The sequence below is a fragment of the Chiloscyllium plagiosum genome, chromosome 9 (genome assembly GCF_004010195.1).
Source record: "Chiloscyllium plagiosum isolate BGI_BamShark_2017 chromosome 9, ASM401019v2, whole genome shotgun sequence".
In the NCBI taxonomy this organism is placed as follows: Eukaryota; Metazoa; Chordata; class Chondrichthyes; order Orectolobiformes; family Hemiscylliidae; genus Chiloscyllium; species Chiloscyllium plagiosum.
In genome coordinates, this window is record NC_057718.1 from 38,057,488 (window position 1) to 38,071,718 (window position 14,231).

General features: G+C 39.7%; 1 protein-coding gene across 2 annotated transcripts in view; it reads right to left on the reverse strand.

Annotated features, from left to right (window-relative positions):
- The window catches only part of ubr2 (ubiquitin protein ligase E3 component n-recognin 2), a 140,724-nt gene extending 131,429 nt beyond the window's left edge, over window positions 1-9,295 (reverse strand). For both annotated transcript variants that reach the window (XM_043695713.1, XM_043695712.1), the window contains exon 1: window positions 8,994-9,295. In XM_043695713.1, coding sequence (XP_043551648.1) covers window positions 8,994-9,071 — 78 coding nt within the window. In that variant the 5' untranslated portion in view covers window positions 9,072-9,295. The remainder of the gene's footprint in view (window positions 1-8,993) is intronic.
- Window positions 9,296-14,231: the final 4,936 nt, after the last annotated feature.

Below are 14,231 nucleotides of genomic sequence, written 5' to 3' on the forward strand. Positions count from 1 at the left end.
TTGTAATGTGTGAAATTGGCTCTTAGCAATTTCATTAGTTGTGCAGCAAGCGAGGTATATCAGGCATAAAAGGTCAAATATTCATTGCAAACTTCACATTAGTTACATTTTTCTGAGGCAATCAACCAAATTTTGTCAAGCATGATAGATAGTGCAAGGAAGCCAACAAAGTTCATGGCTGTAATCAGAATAGCAAACTAGATCATGGATTGTATTTGCCTCATTTGTGGTCTGTTAAGTCCTTGAAGCATCCTTCCAAGTTGAATGTGCAATACTAATCATACACTTGTTCAACACAGGTGGTGGTCACTTGGTCTTGCACCAAAGCACGAGTCCAAATCCAAGGAGGTTATTGTGATATTAAAAGAATTAATTTGGTCTGCTCACCTGCAGGAAATTGGATGTCCTGACGCAAGGTTGGTTGCCTCTAATTGAAAGATAGATTGTAGAAATTTACATCATCATCTCCTACATTTACATGGCTATTTCCTTGCCATTGAGAGCAATTTACATTGTCATCATCTCCTATTCAGAAATCAATAAGAACATTAGAGTTGTAATTCTGACAACTACCTGTAGTTAAAGAAAACAATTCACACCAGATCTGGACATTAAGGGATGATTTGCATTACACTGTTTCTGGAGATGATGTGGTCACTGCATAGTGTCTTGAGTGGCACATGACTGTGAGAGAATGGGGTTGTCTTGTGGGCATTACTGTCTGTGATGTAAATATTTTGTATGAAGGAAGGGCTGTTTTCCTTGTTCACAGAACTTCCCTGAACATGCTTCATGAGTATGGCGAAGCATGTTCAGGGTTTCTCCAAAGTTTGTATTGTACTGCACTTAATAAATTTTCCTTATTCACAAAAGTTGGCATTTGCAGTTACATCAAGTGTGCAAGAACCTCAGGAAAAAGACCATGACATTTATGACAAGTCAACAAAGACATAGTTGTGTAGTGCATTTCTTGTTAATCCAGAAATGTCATGGTGCTGCAGCCAAATTACAAACTGTAAATTTTTTTAAAATAGCAAAAATTAATTGCATACCTACTGATCAAAATGTAAAAGCTGACCAATACATACAAACAAAAGAACCCAATGAATAAATTTCAACTACAGAGCTTAGAAGGATGAGAGGGGATCTAACTGAAACTTACAGAATACTGATGGGCTTGGACAGAGTGGATGTTGGGAAGATCTTTCTATTGGTAGGACAGACCAGAACCCGAGGGCAAAGCCTTAGAGTAAGGAGAACAGAGAGAAGGAGAAACTTCTTCAGCCAGAGAGTGGCAAATCTCTGGAATTCACTGCCACAGAAGGCTGGTGGAGGCCTGGTCACTGAGTATATTTAAGATGGATATAGATAGTTTTTTTTATGGTAAAAAGAGGATGAAGGGTTACGGGGAGAAAGTGGGAAAATGGGGTTGAGAAACTTATCAGCTATGACTGAATGGCAGAACAGACTCGATGGGTTGAGTGGCCTAATTTCTGCTCCTATATCTTATGGTCCAAGTGCCTCCACAGCACTATATTCAATGTCAGCATTTATTATCTGCTCAATTTCCACAAGACATTTGACTTAATAAGGTGCCATATCAGAAGCAGTGTAGCTGATGAGCTCAGTTGGCTGGACGGCTGGTTTGCAATGCATAATTGAGTAATTTTCTGGTTGCAAGATGGAATGCATTAGGTGTGCGCACAGGGATCAGTGCTGGGACCTCAACATTTTATTAATTTATATACATAACTGAGATGAAGGGATCAAACGTGTGGTTTATAAATTTGCTGACAATTTAAATGAAAGTAGAAACTAAGTTGTCAAGAGGACAATGACTTCCCTCTGTAGCATCCTTCAGAGACTGAACAAACATGTGGGAGAGTTGCGAAATTGTCCATTTTGGCAGGAGGAATTGAAAAAGCAAATAATCAATATGGTAAGATACTGTAATGCAGAGTAATGCCTGATATGTAGCTACAAGTAGTGAGGAAAGCTGGTGGAATGTTACTTTTTATTGCAAGCTGACTTGAAGACAAAATTACAAAATTGTGTTTTAATTATACAAGGCATGAGTGAGACAACTAACTATCGTGTATGGCATTGCTCCCCTTATTTAAGGGAGGATGTAAATACGTTGGAAGCAGTTGAGAGGATTTACTCAACTAATACCTTGAATAGGCAGGTTGCCTTATGAGCAATGATTAGGCAGACTGGACTAGGTTCAAGTTTAGAAGAATAAGAGGTGGACTTAATTGAAACATACACGGTCCTGAAGGGTCTTGACCAGTGCTTCAGGAAATGTACCCTTTCCTGGGAAAATTTAAAATTCGGGTTGACCAGTTTAAGACAAAGAAAAAGAAAGACACTCTCAGAATTGGGAGTCTTTGGAACTCTCCTTGACAATGCAGTGGAAATAGTCTTTGAATATTTTTATGGCAGGAGAAGATAGATTCTTTTTAAGTAAGGGCATGAAAGACTACTGGGGATGGAGCATTTAGATTATTCATGATCTCAGTGAACAGCACAGCATACTTGAGGGACCAAGTGACAGGCTCCAAAATCACAAGTTCCTATGCACCAGGAATGGGGCTTGAATCAACTATTTCATTCAGGCACAAGACGTTATCAGTGATCCATGTCCACACCTGGAAACATCCACTGGGACCTTACTTCAATGCAATCCATGAGTCCACATTCTGAGACTGCTTGATAGCTGATTGTACATTACATTAAGATTCTTCCAAAAATGCCAAACCAATAGCCAGAGTAATAAAAACAAAATAAAGACGAGTATCCAGCTCATGGTAATACTGGACAAGTCTGATCAGAGTGAGATCCGCCTTGATAGACCAAATTTTGTTTTTCTTTACCAAGGAGCTCAGTCACTGAACATATACACAAGGTCGCCAACATGCTTTTACCAAGACCATAAAAGTTTACCACCACTAGTGAAAAGCATAAGTTATATTACACTAGACAAGAAATATTGGAATGATATTATAAAAAATTCATCTCTTTCATCCCAACAGTACTATTATAGACATTTAAACCTCACTGAAGAGTAATCCTATTCTCTATGCCTCCAGTGGGTACAATTACAACATTTCAAAGACATTTGGATATGTATGGTTTAGAGAGAAATAGGGTAAATGCAGGCAAATGGAACTCGTTCAGTTTAGGAAATCTGGTCGACATGGGCGAGTTGGAACATAGGGTCTGTTTCTGTACTGTGTGACTCTATCCAACTCCTAAACATGTTTCTCCAGTTCTCTTGATCTTTAAATCAAAGGAAGAATTGATTCAGCAAGCTCCTTTCTTTACGAAATGATGCCAATATTTATAATTGCCTTCTTTGGTCTACATAATGATTTTCATGCTTTGAAAAACATTTCTTTTTTATGACCCAGTTCATATGGTTTGCAACAATTGTTGCATGGACATCGGTGTACGTTTGACCAAAATTTGTACAGAGAAAACAGGTGCCCTAATTTGTCACATGGCTGCTAGCTCATTGATTGGTTCCAAATCATTTGGAGAGTATATATACTTCTGCAATTCTCAGGTATGATGAATGCTGTCCAGAAACACCTATCTGGTTTCCACCTTCCAGTGCTGATTTGGGACCTGCTTCCTTACCTTGTGATGGAAGTTATGGTGCTGTGGGCCAGACATGCCAAAGCTATTCTGTATGAGAGTTGGTGAAAGGTGGAAGTATGATCTCACAGAGATGAAAGTTGGTAATATCAGTCATGAGTAACACATGGGAGTTTGTAAAACAGCACAAGGTTGAAGAAAATACTTTAGGTGCAAAATTTCTCGGTAAAGCTGAGTGAGCAGCCAGAGATAGAAATTCAGTGAGAAACTCTTTGGTATATCCAAACTGACGATCCTGGTCTGCTTGAGGTTCAAACCTGCTTAGGCAGTTTCAATATCGATACATTTACAACTAGCCAGCAATGTGAAAAATTCCGACATATGTTCTGTACACAAAGCAGGGCAAATCAAAACTAGTCAATTACTGACCAATCGATCTACTCTCAATGATCAGCAAGATTATGGAGGGGGTTGTTGACAGAGTGATGCTATCAAGTGGGACTTATTCAGCAATAACCTACTACCAAAGTGTCCTCTAAGCTATGCAATTGCCAAGAACATTCACACGGACTTTGGGTTCCAGAAGTAATGCCATGCAGGGATCTGAGGTCTGTGTTACAGACGACCAAAAAATCGAAAAAACATAGCTGTTTGCTAATGCTGAATTTTAGTTCCACCAGGACCACTAAGCTCCTGATCTTCCTTCTTCATTCATCGAAGCATGGACAAAAGACCTGACTCTAACTCTAGAAGGGAAGTCACAATGATTGCCGTTGACATCAGGCAGCATTTGACCAAGTTTGGTAAAGGACAACGATATCAGATACATGGGTGCACCACCACCTCCAACAACTTCTTGAAACCACACACTATTCAGGCTCAGACATATAATTGTTGTTCCGTTACCATCTCTGGGTCTAAACTCTGCAATTCCCTACGGATTAGCATTTGATATGTACCCACACTCAAAGGCTCGAGCTGTTTAAGAATACAGCTCACCACCACTTTCTCAAGTTTAATTAGCCATCCATCTCCCATGACAAAATGAAAATGAATAAATTTCTGCCTTCTGACTTGAATTTGATTCAAAAGGTTGTGAAGAATTAAGCCCACATACATAACTGGCCAAGTGCAAAAAGTGACATGATGTATAATTTCACTGAGGAGTCCCATGCAAATGATGAAATCTAAAGAACATCCAACGTTAATGTAAATTAGTGGCGAGGTAGTTACACAGGATTAGGAGACAAGCCATTGCTTAAAATTAGAGACAAATGAATCTAAAAAATTCTGTAAGTGAAATCACATTACGAAGACAGTGAGAAATGACATGGCCAACTGTATCAATACAGTCAAAAGGAACAAAGCTTCCATAGTAACACAAATGGGTGTTGATGAATTGTCTCAATATTGTGGACTAGGTGAAAGTTGGACTGCAAGAATTCAAACAAAAAGGTTAGGTGACATCAATGATCTCAAGAGACATTTGAGAACAGGTTCAGGTTCAGACATACTCCTCACTTTGTTCTGCAGTCAGGCCAGATTCCAATTCGGGTCTGACATCAGAATTCATACATATCATTGCAATACAGGTTTTTGAACAGAAACGTCAGCTTGGCTCATAATTAACACACATCAGATTCAGCTGATTATAGATCCGAACTCCTCTCCACAGTTTGAGAACATTACTTAAGCTGAAAATGACAGGTTTAATTGAAATAGTAGGCCTGATGAGACATCTGAGTACCAAGCATACTGAACTCACATAGCTATTAGCATGCATTTCACCTTCATTTTTGAGAATAAAACTGGAACATATAGTGAGCCTTAGAAACTGTGTCTACTAAGGTCCTCAGTAGACTTGAAAGATTTCTCAAGGTCTCATGAAATCAGATTTAATCTGAAGAAAGGTCTACTGCTTGCTTCAGGACATGGCTGCCTAAGTCTTCAAACTTAGCAGTCCAAGCTGAAACTAGTCATCCTTCATGACTGTAGGTTACAGCTATTCTGCTTTTGGAATGCCTATACTTGGTAATTTGCAAACCAAATTACAGCAGGCCCAAATTTAATCACAAACACTGTACAAACAACCTCTGGAGAAACTACATTTTATTATAGTTAGGCCTAAGGCACCAGCTTTTAACATGTACTTGAATTTCCACCTGACTATTTTTGTAGGTTTTCCATGCAGGTTTTCAAATACCCCCCCCCCTCAAAATGGTTTTGATGAGATAGTTATGTGATGGGTAATAATGGACATTTCAGGAAACAATTTTTGAGTATAAATTCTGAGAAAAGTGCCCAGGTTGTTTTGGATTCCTTCACATGCATAATTGAAACCAGCCATTCTGTTGTTGCTGCTACTCCACTGACTTTCCAACTACTTCTCATAGTCTGTGACCAACAAGACCCCAATCCTAGGAGCCCCAAATTCCTGAAAGTCCCCTATCTATCATCTGTTATTCCTGGAAGCTCGAATCTTCTCATTCATTAAATCCATCCCACATAGATAGTCCCACACCCCTAAACGACTGACCCCAAGGACAGGGAGCAATGCATTGTCCTCATCTGTTCCTCAGATGACACCTCAAACTAGATTCTGTCTGCTCTTCCATGTTTTAGACAAGTTTCCCCAAGGCTGTATTCAGTTGCAGTGAATTTCTCCCTAGCTCTTGGCTAACAATAATGAAAAAGTGTGCAGCTGAAACAACATTCAAGAAACCTGACAGCATCCAGAACAAAGCAGCACTACATCCATAAACTTTCACTTCTTCCACTACTGATGCTTAGTAGCAGCAGAGTTATAGGATCATACAACACAGAAATAGACCTTCCAATCAAATTCATCCATGTTGACGAAGTTTGCCAAACTAAACTAGTCCCATTTGCCTGGGTTTGGCCCATATCTTTCTAAACCTTTCCTGCTCATGTACCTGTCCAAATATCTTTTAAACATTGTAATGGGCCTCCAGATACCACTTCCTCTGGCAGTTCATTCAACATACAACAGCATCTACAAGCTACAAGTTACGCAACAGAATATCACGAAGGTACCTTAGCCAGCATTTTCCAAACCCATGGCCACTGTTAGGAGCACAAGGGCCGCAGTTACATGGGAACTCTGTCATCTGCATTCCCTTCAACGCTGCTTCCCATCCTGACTTGGAGAGTACTGGTTACAAAGAGAGATTGGATAGACTGGGGTTGTTTTCCTTGGAGCAAAAGACACTGAGGGGGGACATTACTGAGATATATAAAATTATGAGGGGCATAGACAGGGTAGACGTTATCTCTTGTTGGACAAGTGGGTGATGAGGAAGCACAGATTTAAGGTAAGGGGCAGGAGGTTTAGAAGGGACATGGAGAAAATATTTTCAATAGAGGGTGGTGCGAATCTGTAACAGACTGCCTGTAAGGGTGTTAGAGGTAGAAACCCCTAAACATTTAAGTAGTATTTAGATGCACATTTGTGATGCCAAGGCATACAAGGCTATGGCAATAGTGAGGACCGTAGATGCTGGAAAGTCAAAGTCAATAAAATGTGTAGCTGGGAAAAGCACAGTGGATCAAGCAGCAAAGGAGTAGGAGAGTCTAAGTTTTGTGCAGGACCCTTCATCAAGGTTAGGAAGGAAGGCTGAGAAATAAGTAGCAGTATGGGCATGAGGCTGGGGTAAAGGTAGGTTGAATTGCAACAGTTAACGGGGTAAGGGGGAGGTGTGGTGGTAGGTCTTGTATCTCTTGTGGTCGCAGGGAAATGTGCCAGGTGTGGAAGAGAAGTTGGTGGGGAGTGTGGACTTCGAGAGGGAGTCGCGGAGGGAATGGTCCCGACGGAAAGCAGATGGGATGAGGAATGAAATAACCTTTTGGTGGTGGTGTCAGACCGCAGGTTTGCAGGTCTGAGAAAGCAAGGCCCTGAGGTGGGGCAGGGTTGACTGTGGTGAGAGAAGATGGCAGCGCATGGCTGCAAACGTGGGGCTGAGGATACATAGGGAGAACAATTTCTGGAGACTTTGAAATTTGCTGTAGGTAGGGGTTGTCACGGTCTATGGGCCAACTGCTGAAAAAATGGGATGAAAATATTTAGGTTTAACTGCTGAAAAAATGGGATGAAAATATTTAGGTTTTTATTTTTGATCTGTGCAGATTTGATGAGCAAAGGGCCTTTCTCTGCCTGCACACCTTTACAGCTCTAAATTATCATCATTTCAGTGTCACTGGATTTAAATCCTGGAACTCTGTGCCTTACAGTATTTTGGGAACATCTACACAAAACAGACAAAAAGCATCTCTTCACCACCATTTCAAGAGCAACCTGGGATAAATACAAAGTACTGCTCTTGCTAGCAACACCCACTTCCTTAAAAAAAACCCTTGACCACCAACACTAAATCACTTCATCTGGTTCAGGGATTCAGTGCTGTGTGCAACTGACAATCATGTTTCCTTAGTGCAATACTTCAAAAATTGTCCACAGCATGCTTTGACATCCTGAGGTTATTTTTCTTTGAGGTGGCACTACTTATGTAGTTGGCAGGTTAGCACCACTTCCTGACCAACATTTATCCTTCAACTAATTGAATCAAATTGACTATTTTACCCACTCACAAATATAATAAATCAAAATATTTATAAAGCACTTAAGCATCCTGGTCACATGAAGTCTTTCATTTGTGAAATGTTTTATTGTTGGGGAAAATCACACCCCTGAAACACCTTTTATGTAATACAGACAGATTAAATATCTTGGCACGTCCACAAGGCTTTAAATCCTCTTCAAATGGCAATATAACTTACCTGAATGAAAAGAAACACTCCACAATTGAAACATTTATGTGTAATGGTAACAGACCCAACTTGTACACTACCAAATGGCTATATCTGAGACATCTGGAGTGTGGCCAATTAACATTTAACGGCCAATATTTCATCATGAACATTTTAACTGCTAGGGCTCGTTTTCTGTCGCCACAGTTGGCTCTTCTGAGTCAGGATTCGGGATAATTAATTATTAGCCACATCTCATGACAGTGGATGTCAAAGAATTTGTTTCTGATGAGATTGTAACTTCACATCAACAGCAGGAAGTGCTCAGTCCGCTAAGTTAACAACACAAATGGACCTTCAAATCTAAAACAAGTGACGGGAGGGAGAAATAAAAACGATCATCTTCGGGTTTCGTACAGAACCGTATAAGAGCTTGTCCTTTCACCTGATCGGTGGGACACCATGTCTCAGCAGTTCGGAAGACACCACCGCAGGCCTGGGAGAGGTCTTTACATAGCAACCACCTCACGGTTTGAGAAAGGCAGGAGAGCGGAGAACAAACCAGACTTAGCAATGCTTCCCAACACTATTTGTTAGCAAAAGATTAACACAGGGTACAGTGTATTTCATACCAATGCGATGTCCTTCGCCGAACAGTCCATTAAAAACTTCGGGATGGCCGGAACCTCTTCCGACTTCGTGGCCGCCATCTTGGATTTCTAGGCCTAAGAAAGGAGCAGGTCTCCAACCGGAAATGATCGTCACCAAGGCCAAACATCCGCTCTCCTTAGGCATGGGCTCCCCAGTCTATTGTAATTTCAACACCAACCATCAGACAAACCGACTTTGTTTGTTACTTAAAAGTTTTTGCAAACGTTTTAACTGCTAAAAGAGTTAACTTGTTGACCAATTTATATGTGACTAAATTTAATTTCTGCACCCCCCCAAAAAAAATGATGTGAATACAAAAGCAAAGTACTGCAAATTCTGGAAATCTGAACTAAAAACAGACAATACCAGCCTGTTGACCCTGATGGTGGCTTTCCACAAAACTAGAAATCTGGACTCAAAATAGAAAATACTCTCATATTCACCCTAAAGATCCCTCCACAGATGCTGCGTCTTGTTTAGAGTAGTTCCAGAATTTTCTGTTGATATTATCTTGATTAGATTATCTTTTTATAATCATCTTTCTTATAGTTGTCCTGTTTTTGTTTGATCCTGAATAAAATGTGCACATTATTGCACTGACTATTCAGAAATATCAAAACATAAGCCAAAACCTATGTCAGCTGATCTTACCTTCAGTGTTCTAAATTCTGAGGAAGCCACTGATCTGAAAATGTTAACTCTGCTTTCTCTCCACATATGCTGCCAGACCCCTAGGTTTTTCCATTATTTTCTATTTTTGTTTCATATTTCCAGCATCCACAGTTTGTTTTGTTATATTAACTTTAGTGTTATTGCATTACCAAAGCAAAAAGGTCATGAATTCCCTAAGTCCTAACTTTAATGCAACAGTACCTACATGCTGCAATTGCTCTGCAACAGCATGATTATGTGAGTAGTGGAGGAGAGAACCAATCTCAATAGCCGTGCTCTCTGATGTTGAGCAAGCTGTAAACCAAAGCAGACTCATCAAGTGAGGCGTGTTGCTCCAGACACTTTCAATCCTAAGGTGGAAACATGCCTTAGACTTGGAATAAAATATCAATATTGGTATGGTGACCATAAAACTACTAGATTGATGTTAATAGTCGTCTGGTTTAGAATTCCAGATCCACAACAATCTCATCGACTCAACCTCCCTCTGAAATGGCAAGAAAACCATTCACTTATATTCCAGAACATGACTTGTATTCACTTGAATTCACAACCACCTGATGAAGGAGCAGTGCTCTAAAAGCTAGTGTTTTCAAATAAACCTGTTAGACTATAACATGGTGTTCATAGAATCATAAAGATGTACAGCATGAAAACAGACCCTTCGATCCAATCTGTCCATGCCGACTAGATATCCCAACCCAATCTAGTCCCACCTGTCAGCACACGGCCCATATCCCTCCAAACCCTTCCTATTCATATACCCATCCAAATGCCTCTTAAATATTGTCATTGTACCAGCCTCCACCACTTCCTCTGGCAGCTCACTCTATACACGTACCACCATCTGCGTGAAAAAGTTGTCCCTTAGGTCTCTTTCATATCTTTCCCCTCTCAAACTAAGCCTATGCCCTCTAGTTCTGGACTCCCTGACCCCAGGGAAAAGACTTTGTCTATTTATCCTATCCTATCCATGCCCCTCATAATTTTGTAAACCTCTATAAGGTCACCCATCAGCCTCCGACACTCCAGGGAAACAGCCCCAGACTGTTCAGCCTCTCCCTGTAGCTCAAATCCTCCAACTCTGGCAACATACTTGTAAATCTTTTCTGAACCTTTCAAGTTTCACAATATCTTTCTGATAGGAAGGGGACTAGAATTTCACGCAATATTCCAAGAGTGACCTAACCAATGTCCTGTACAGCCACAACATGACCTCCCAACTCCTGTACTCGGTACTCTGACAATAAAGGAAAGCATACAAAGCGCCTTCTTCACTATCCTGTCTACGTGCGACTCCACTTTCAAGGAGCTATGAACCTGCACTCCAAGGTCTCTTTGTTCAGCAACACACCCTAGGACCTTACCATTAAATGTAGAAGTCCTGCTAAGATTTGCTTTCCCAAAATGCAGCATCTCGCATTGTGTGATTTTTAACTTTGTACACTCCAGTCTAACACCTGTTCCTCCAAATCACGTACTCGAGAAGGCAGCTCATCATCATTCTCTCACTAGTAATTGGGTGGATTGTGGATGATAGTAGAACTATTGCTTTTTTTTCTTTCCCTTGTCCAAAACCACCAGCTGAATTGGTGCCCAATTACCAGTGCCAAGACCTAACAGGAAACTGGAGCTGTCTGGAGTGGTCAGAGCAAAGGCAGATAGCAATCTGACAGAGCCTGCACATGCTTGCAGAGGAAAGGAGGCATTGCCTTGGAGGACCAGCAGTGTCAATATATATAAAGGTGACAAAGCAGCCAACCTGAGAGATAATCCACTCAATTTATTACACAAATCTAATTATTGTCGTGTTGGCTCTTCTCAACAATGCATCCAAGTACTTTCCAAAGTTCCACAAACAATTGTAGCCTCAGCAGTAATCTGTATAAGGTTAAGAGTACTTGCTTCAAATTGCAGTCAAGTATCGTTCCCATTCTTATAAATGTGGCCTCAGGTGTAATTTCCACAAGGTTAAAATAATATGTTGCAACTTGTAATCAAATGGCCTTGAAACATATCCTTCAGCATGACTGGCCATTCTGAGAATAGTTTCAGAATGATTAGAAACTGCATTGGACAAATGAAAATGAGATTCATCATGAAATCATATAATTGTACAACACGGAAAGAGACCATTTGTTTCATTGTAGCTATATCAATTGTTTGAAAGAGCTACTCATTCAGTCCTACTGCTTGCTCTTTCCCATAATCCTATAATTGTGGCCCTTTGAATACTTACCTAATTCTTTTTTGATAGTTGCCATGGAATCTGCTTCCAAGACTCTTTCAGGTAGCATATTACAGATTATAATTAAACATAATACAAAACAATTACCTCAGCTCAAGTTTTTTTCTTAGAATTTTGTTAAAATCATATCCCGAATTATTGACCTATCTGAGGAAAAAGTAGATTATCCTCATTTACTCAATCAAAAATTGCAAATCTCATCTTCTCTGCTTGAAGGAAAATGCTCATAACTTCTCGGTGCTCTACATAGAACTGAGGCCTTTCATCTCTGGTTCTTTGGACCATTTCCAGATCCATTACCTGATACAAAAATCTCAATCAGTCTGGACCTCAAACAACAGAAGTAACACTGCAAGAAAATTAAAATTGAAGTCTCAACAATCCCACCAAGATGATATTTCTCAGTCAATACCTCACTGCAATCCTCTCAACCTCCAGCCATCTGAAATTATAGTCAGGCCAAAAGCGCCTGATCACCTTTAAAGTCCAATAAAACAAACATTTGTGAAGAAGTCTTTGGTCTCTCTATCAGCAAATATTGACTGCTTTGACAAAGGTGACCAAAATATACAGGACCTACTTGAGCAAAGGTGCAAAACGTTTGCAGCCTGAAACTTTGTCAGAACTGAAGGGAAGAACAGCAATCTTACAGGTGTCTGAAGGCAACAGTACAGCTTAAAACCCTTTATGTAAAGAATAACTAGTGAGTGGAAAGAAAGTAGGAGATTCACAACTGTCACAAGATATTTCTAGTGCAGCTACACAAGTTGGTATTCCTCAAATGGGAAGAGAAGTGCATGCCAAGCAATTTCAGAAATGCTGTGTGATGATTTTATTCAACAGCAGACAAATCTGATTCCAGAATCGACAAAAAGGTCCCTCTCTGCATGCCACAAGGAAGATTATTGCAAGGTTCTTCTTCAGTTGTCCCTTCCAAGCTGCAGTGTGGTTTTCACCCCTCAAGACGGATAACAGATATGAGCTTCATGTAGTAGCAAATTAAAGAAAAATTCAATCAATAGCACCAACTGTTGTTCTTGGACTTTTCAATCACACAAAAGCCTATGACAATTAAGAAACCAAAATTGGGGTGAATATTCCCAAAAAGCTATCGATACAAATTAGTCACCATCCTTTGCATGTCCAACAATGACATGCAAGTTTTGCTCCTTATCAGTGGAATCACCACAGATCCCATTTTAGTGATGTCTGGAGTCAAGCAAGGCTGAATAATTGCATGAACATCTTCTTCATCTTCCTCACTGCTTCATTGAATCTCGTCACCAGAAAATTACCCGTTATCATAAAGGTAATTTACAGAACAAATTCCGAAACTGCGTTGACTTCAGTATAAAGCCAAAACTATTTCAACTAAAGTCATTAAGCTCAAATACACTGATGCCTGTGTGCTCACATAAAAACGAAGCTCCATCCTTCTCTGAAGAAGAGAAGAAAATGGGTCTTTTCATTTATCTTGAAAACTGCATGATTTATATATATTAACATAACTTTTGGAAGGCAAATGTTACCAGAGAGGCAGATCAATGTAGCTTGTTCTTATGAAAGTTTTCTTTGAAATAAAATCAATGTCAAAGTACTTGTGAAACAGTGACCTTTGTCGAGTGTTCCTCAGAAAGCAAGTTGCTGTACACCCGTCATGTGTTAATTGAAAATTGTTCTTACTGTACTGATTTATGACACATGGGTAAACATTGAATGCGTGTTTTCGATTCAGAATAATCAAAGATTGATTTTCGTTTCGAAAACCCAGAGATTGGAGGTATTTTAAATTAATTTGGAAGAGACCTGATTATGGTCAGAAACAAGTTTAGCTTCTCTCCCCAGTGGAGTTCAGGACAGTTCAGGGAAAACACAGGCATCTCACTAGAAAAGTTTAATTGGTGTAGCTTCAAGGAAAGTTTGTTGAGAAATCTAAAGGTTATTAGGAGCTGAGAAGATTTAAGCTCTCAGTTTTTTTGAGTTTTTATACAAAATATATTCCAAACATTCACAGGAAAGTATAATTTTAAAATTTGATATGAAGAGGTAATTTCTGTGCAATTGAATATCTGTAAGTTGATGGCCTTAGGAAACAGATTGAAACTCGGTTTGCTATGTATTTTATGATGTATCTAGTCTGTCCTCTGTGTATAGACAGCTTGGTTTTTTTAATTCTATGATTGTGGAATGAACTATTGTTAAAGAAATCCTGCAGCCTTGAGTGAGAATGTTTCAATGACTGACCACCGCATTAACTAAAATTTTAAAAAATTATGATCAATCAGACACTTTTATTCTG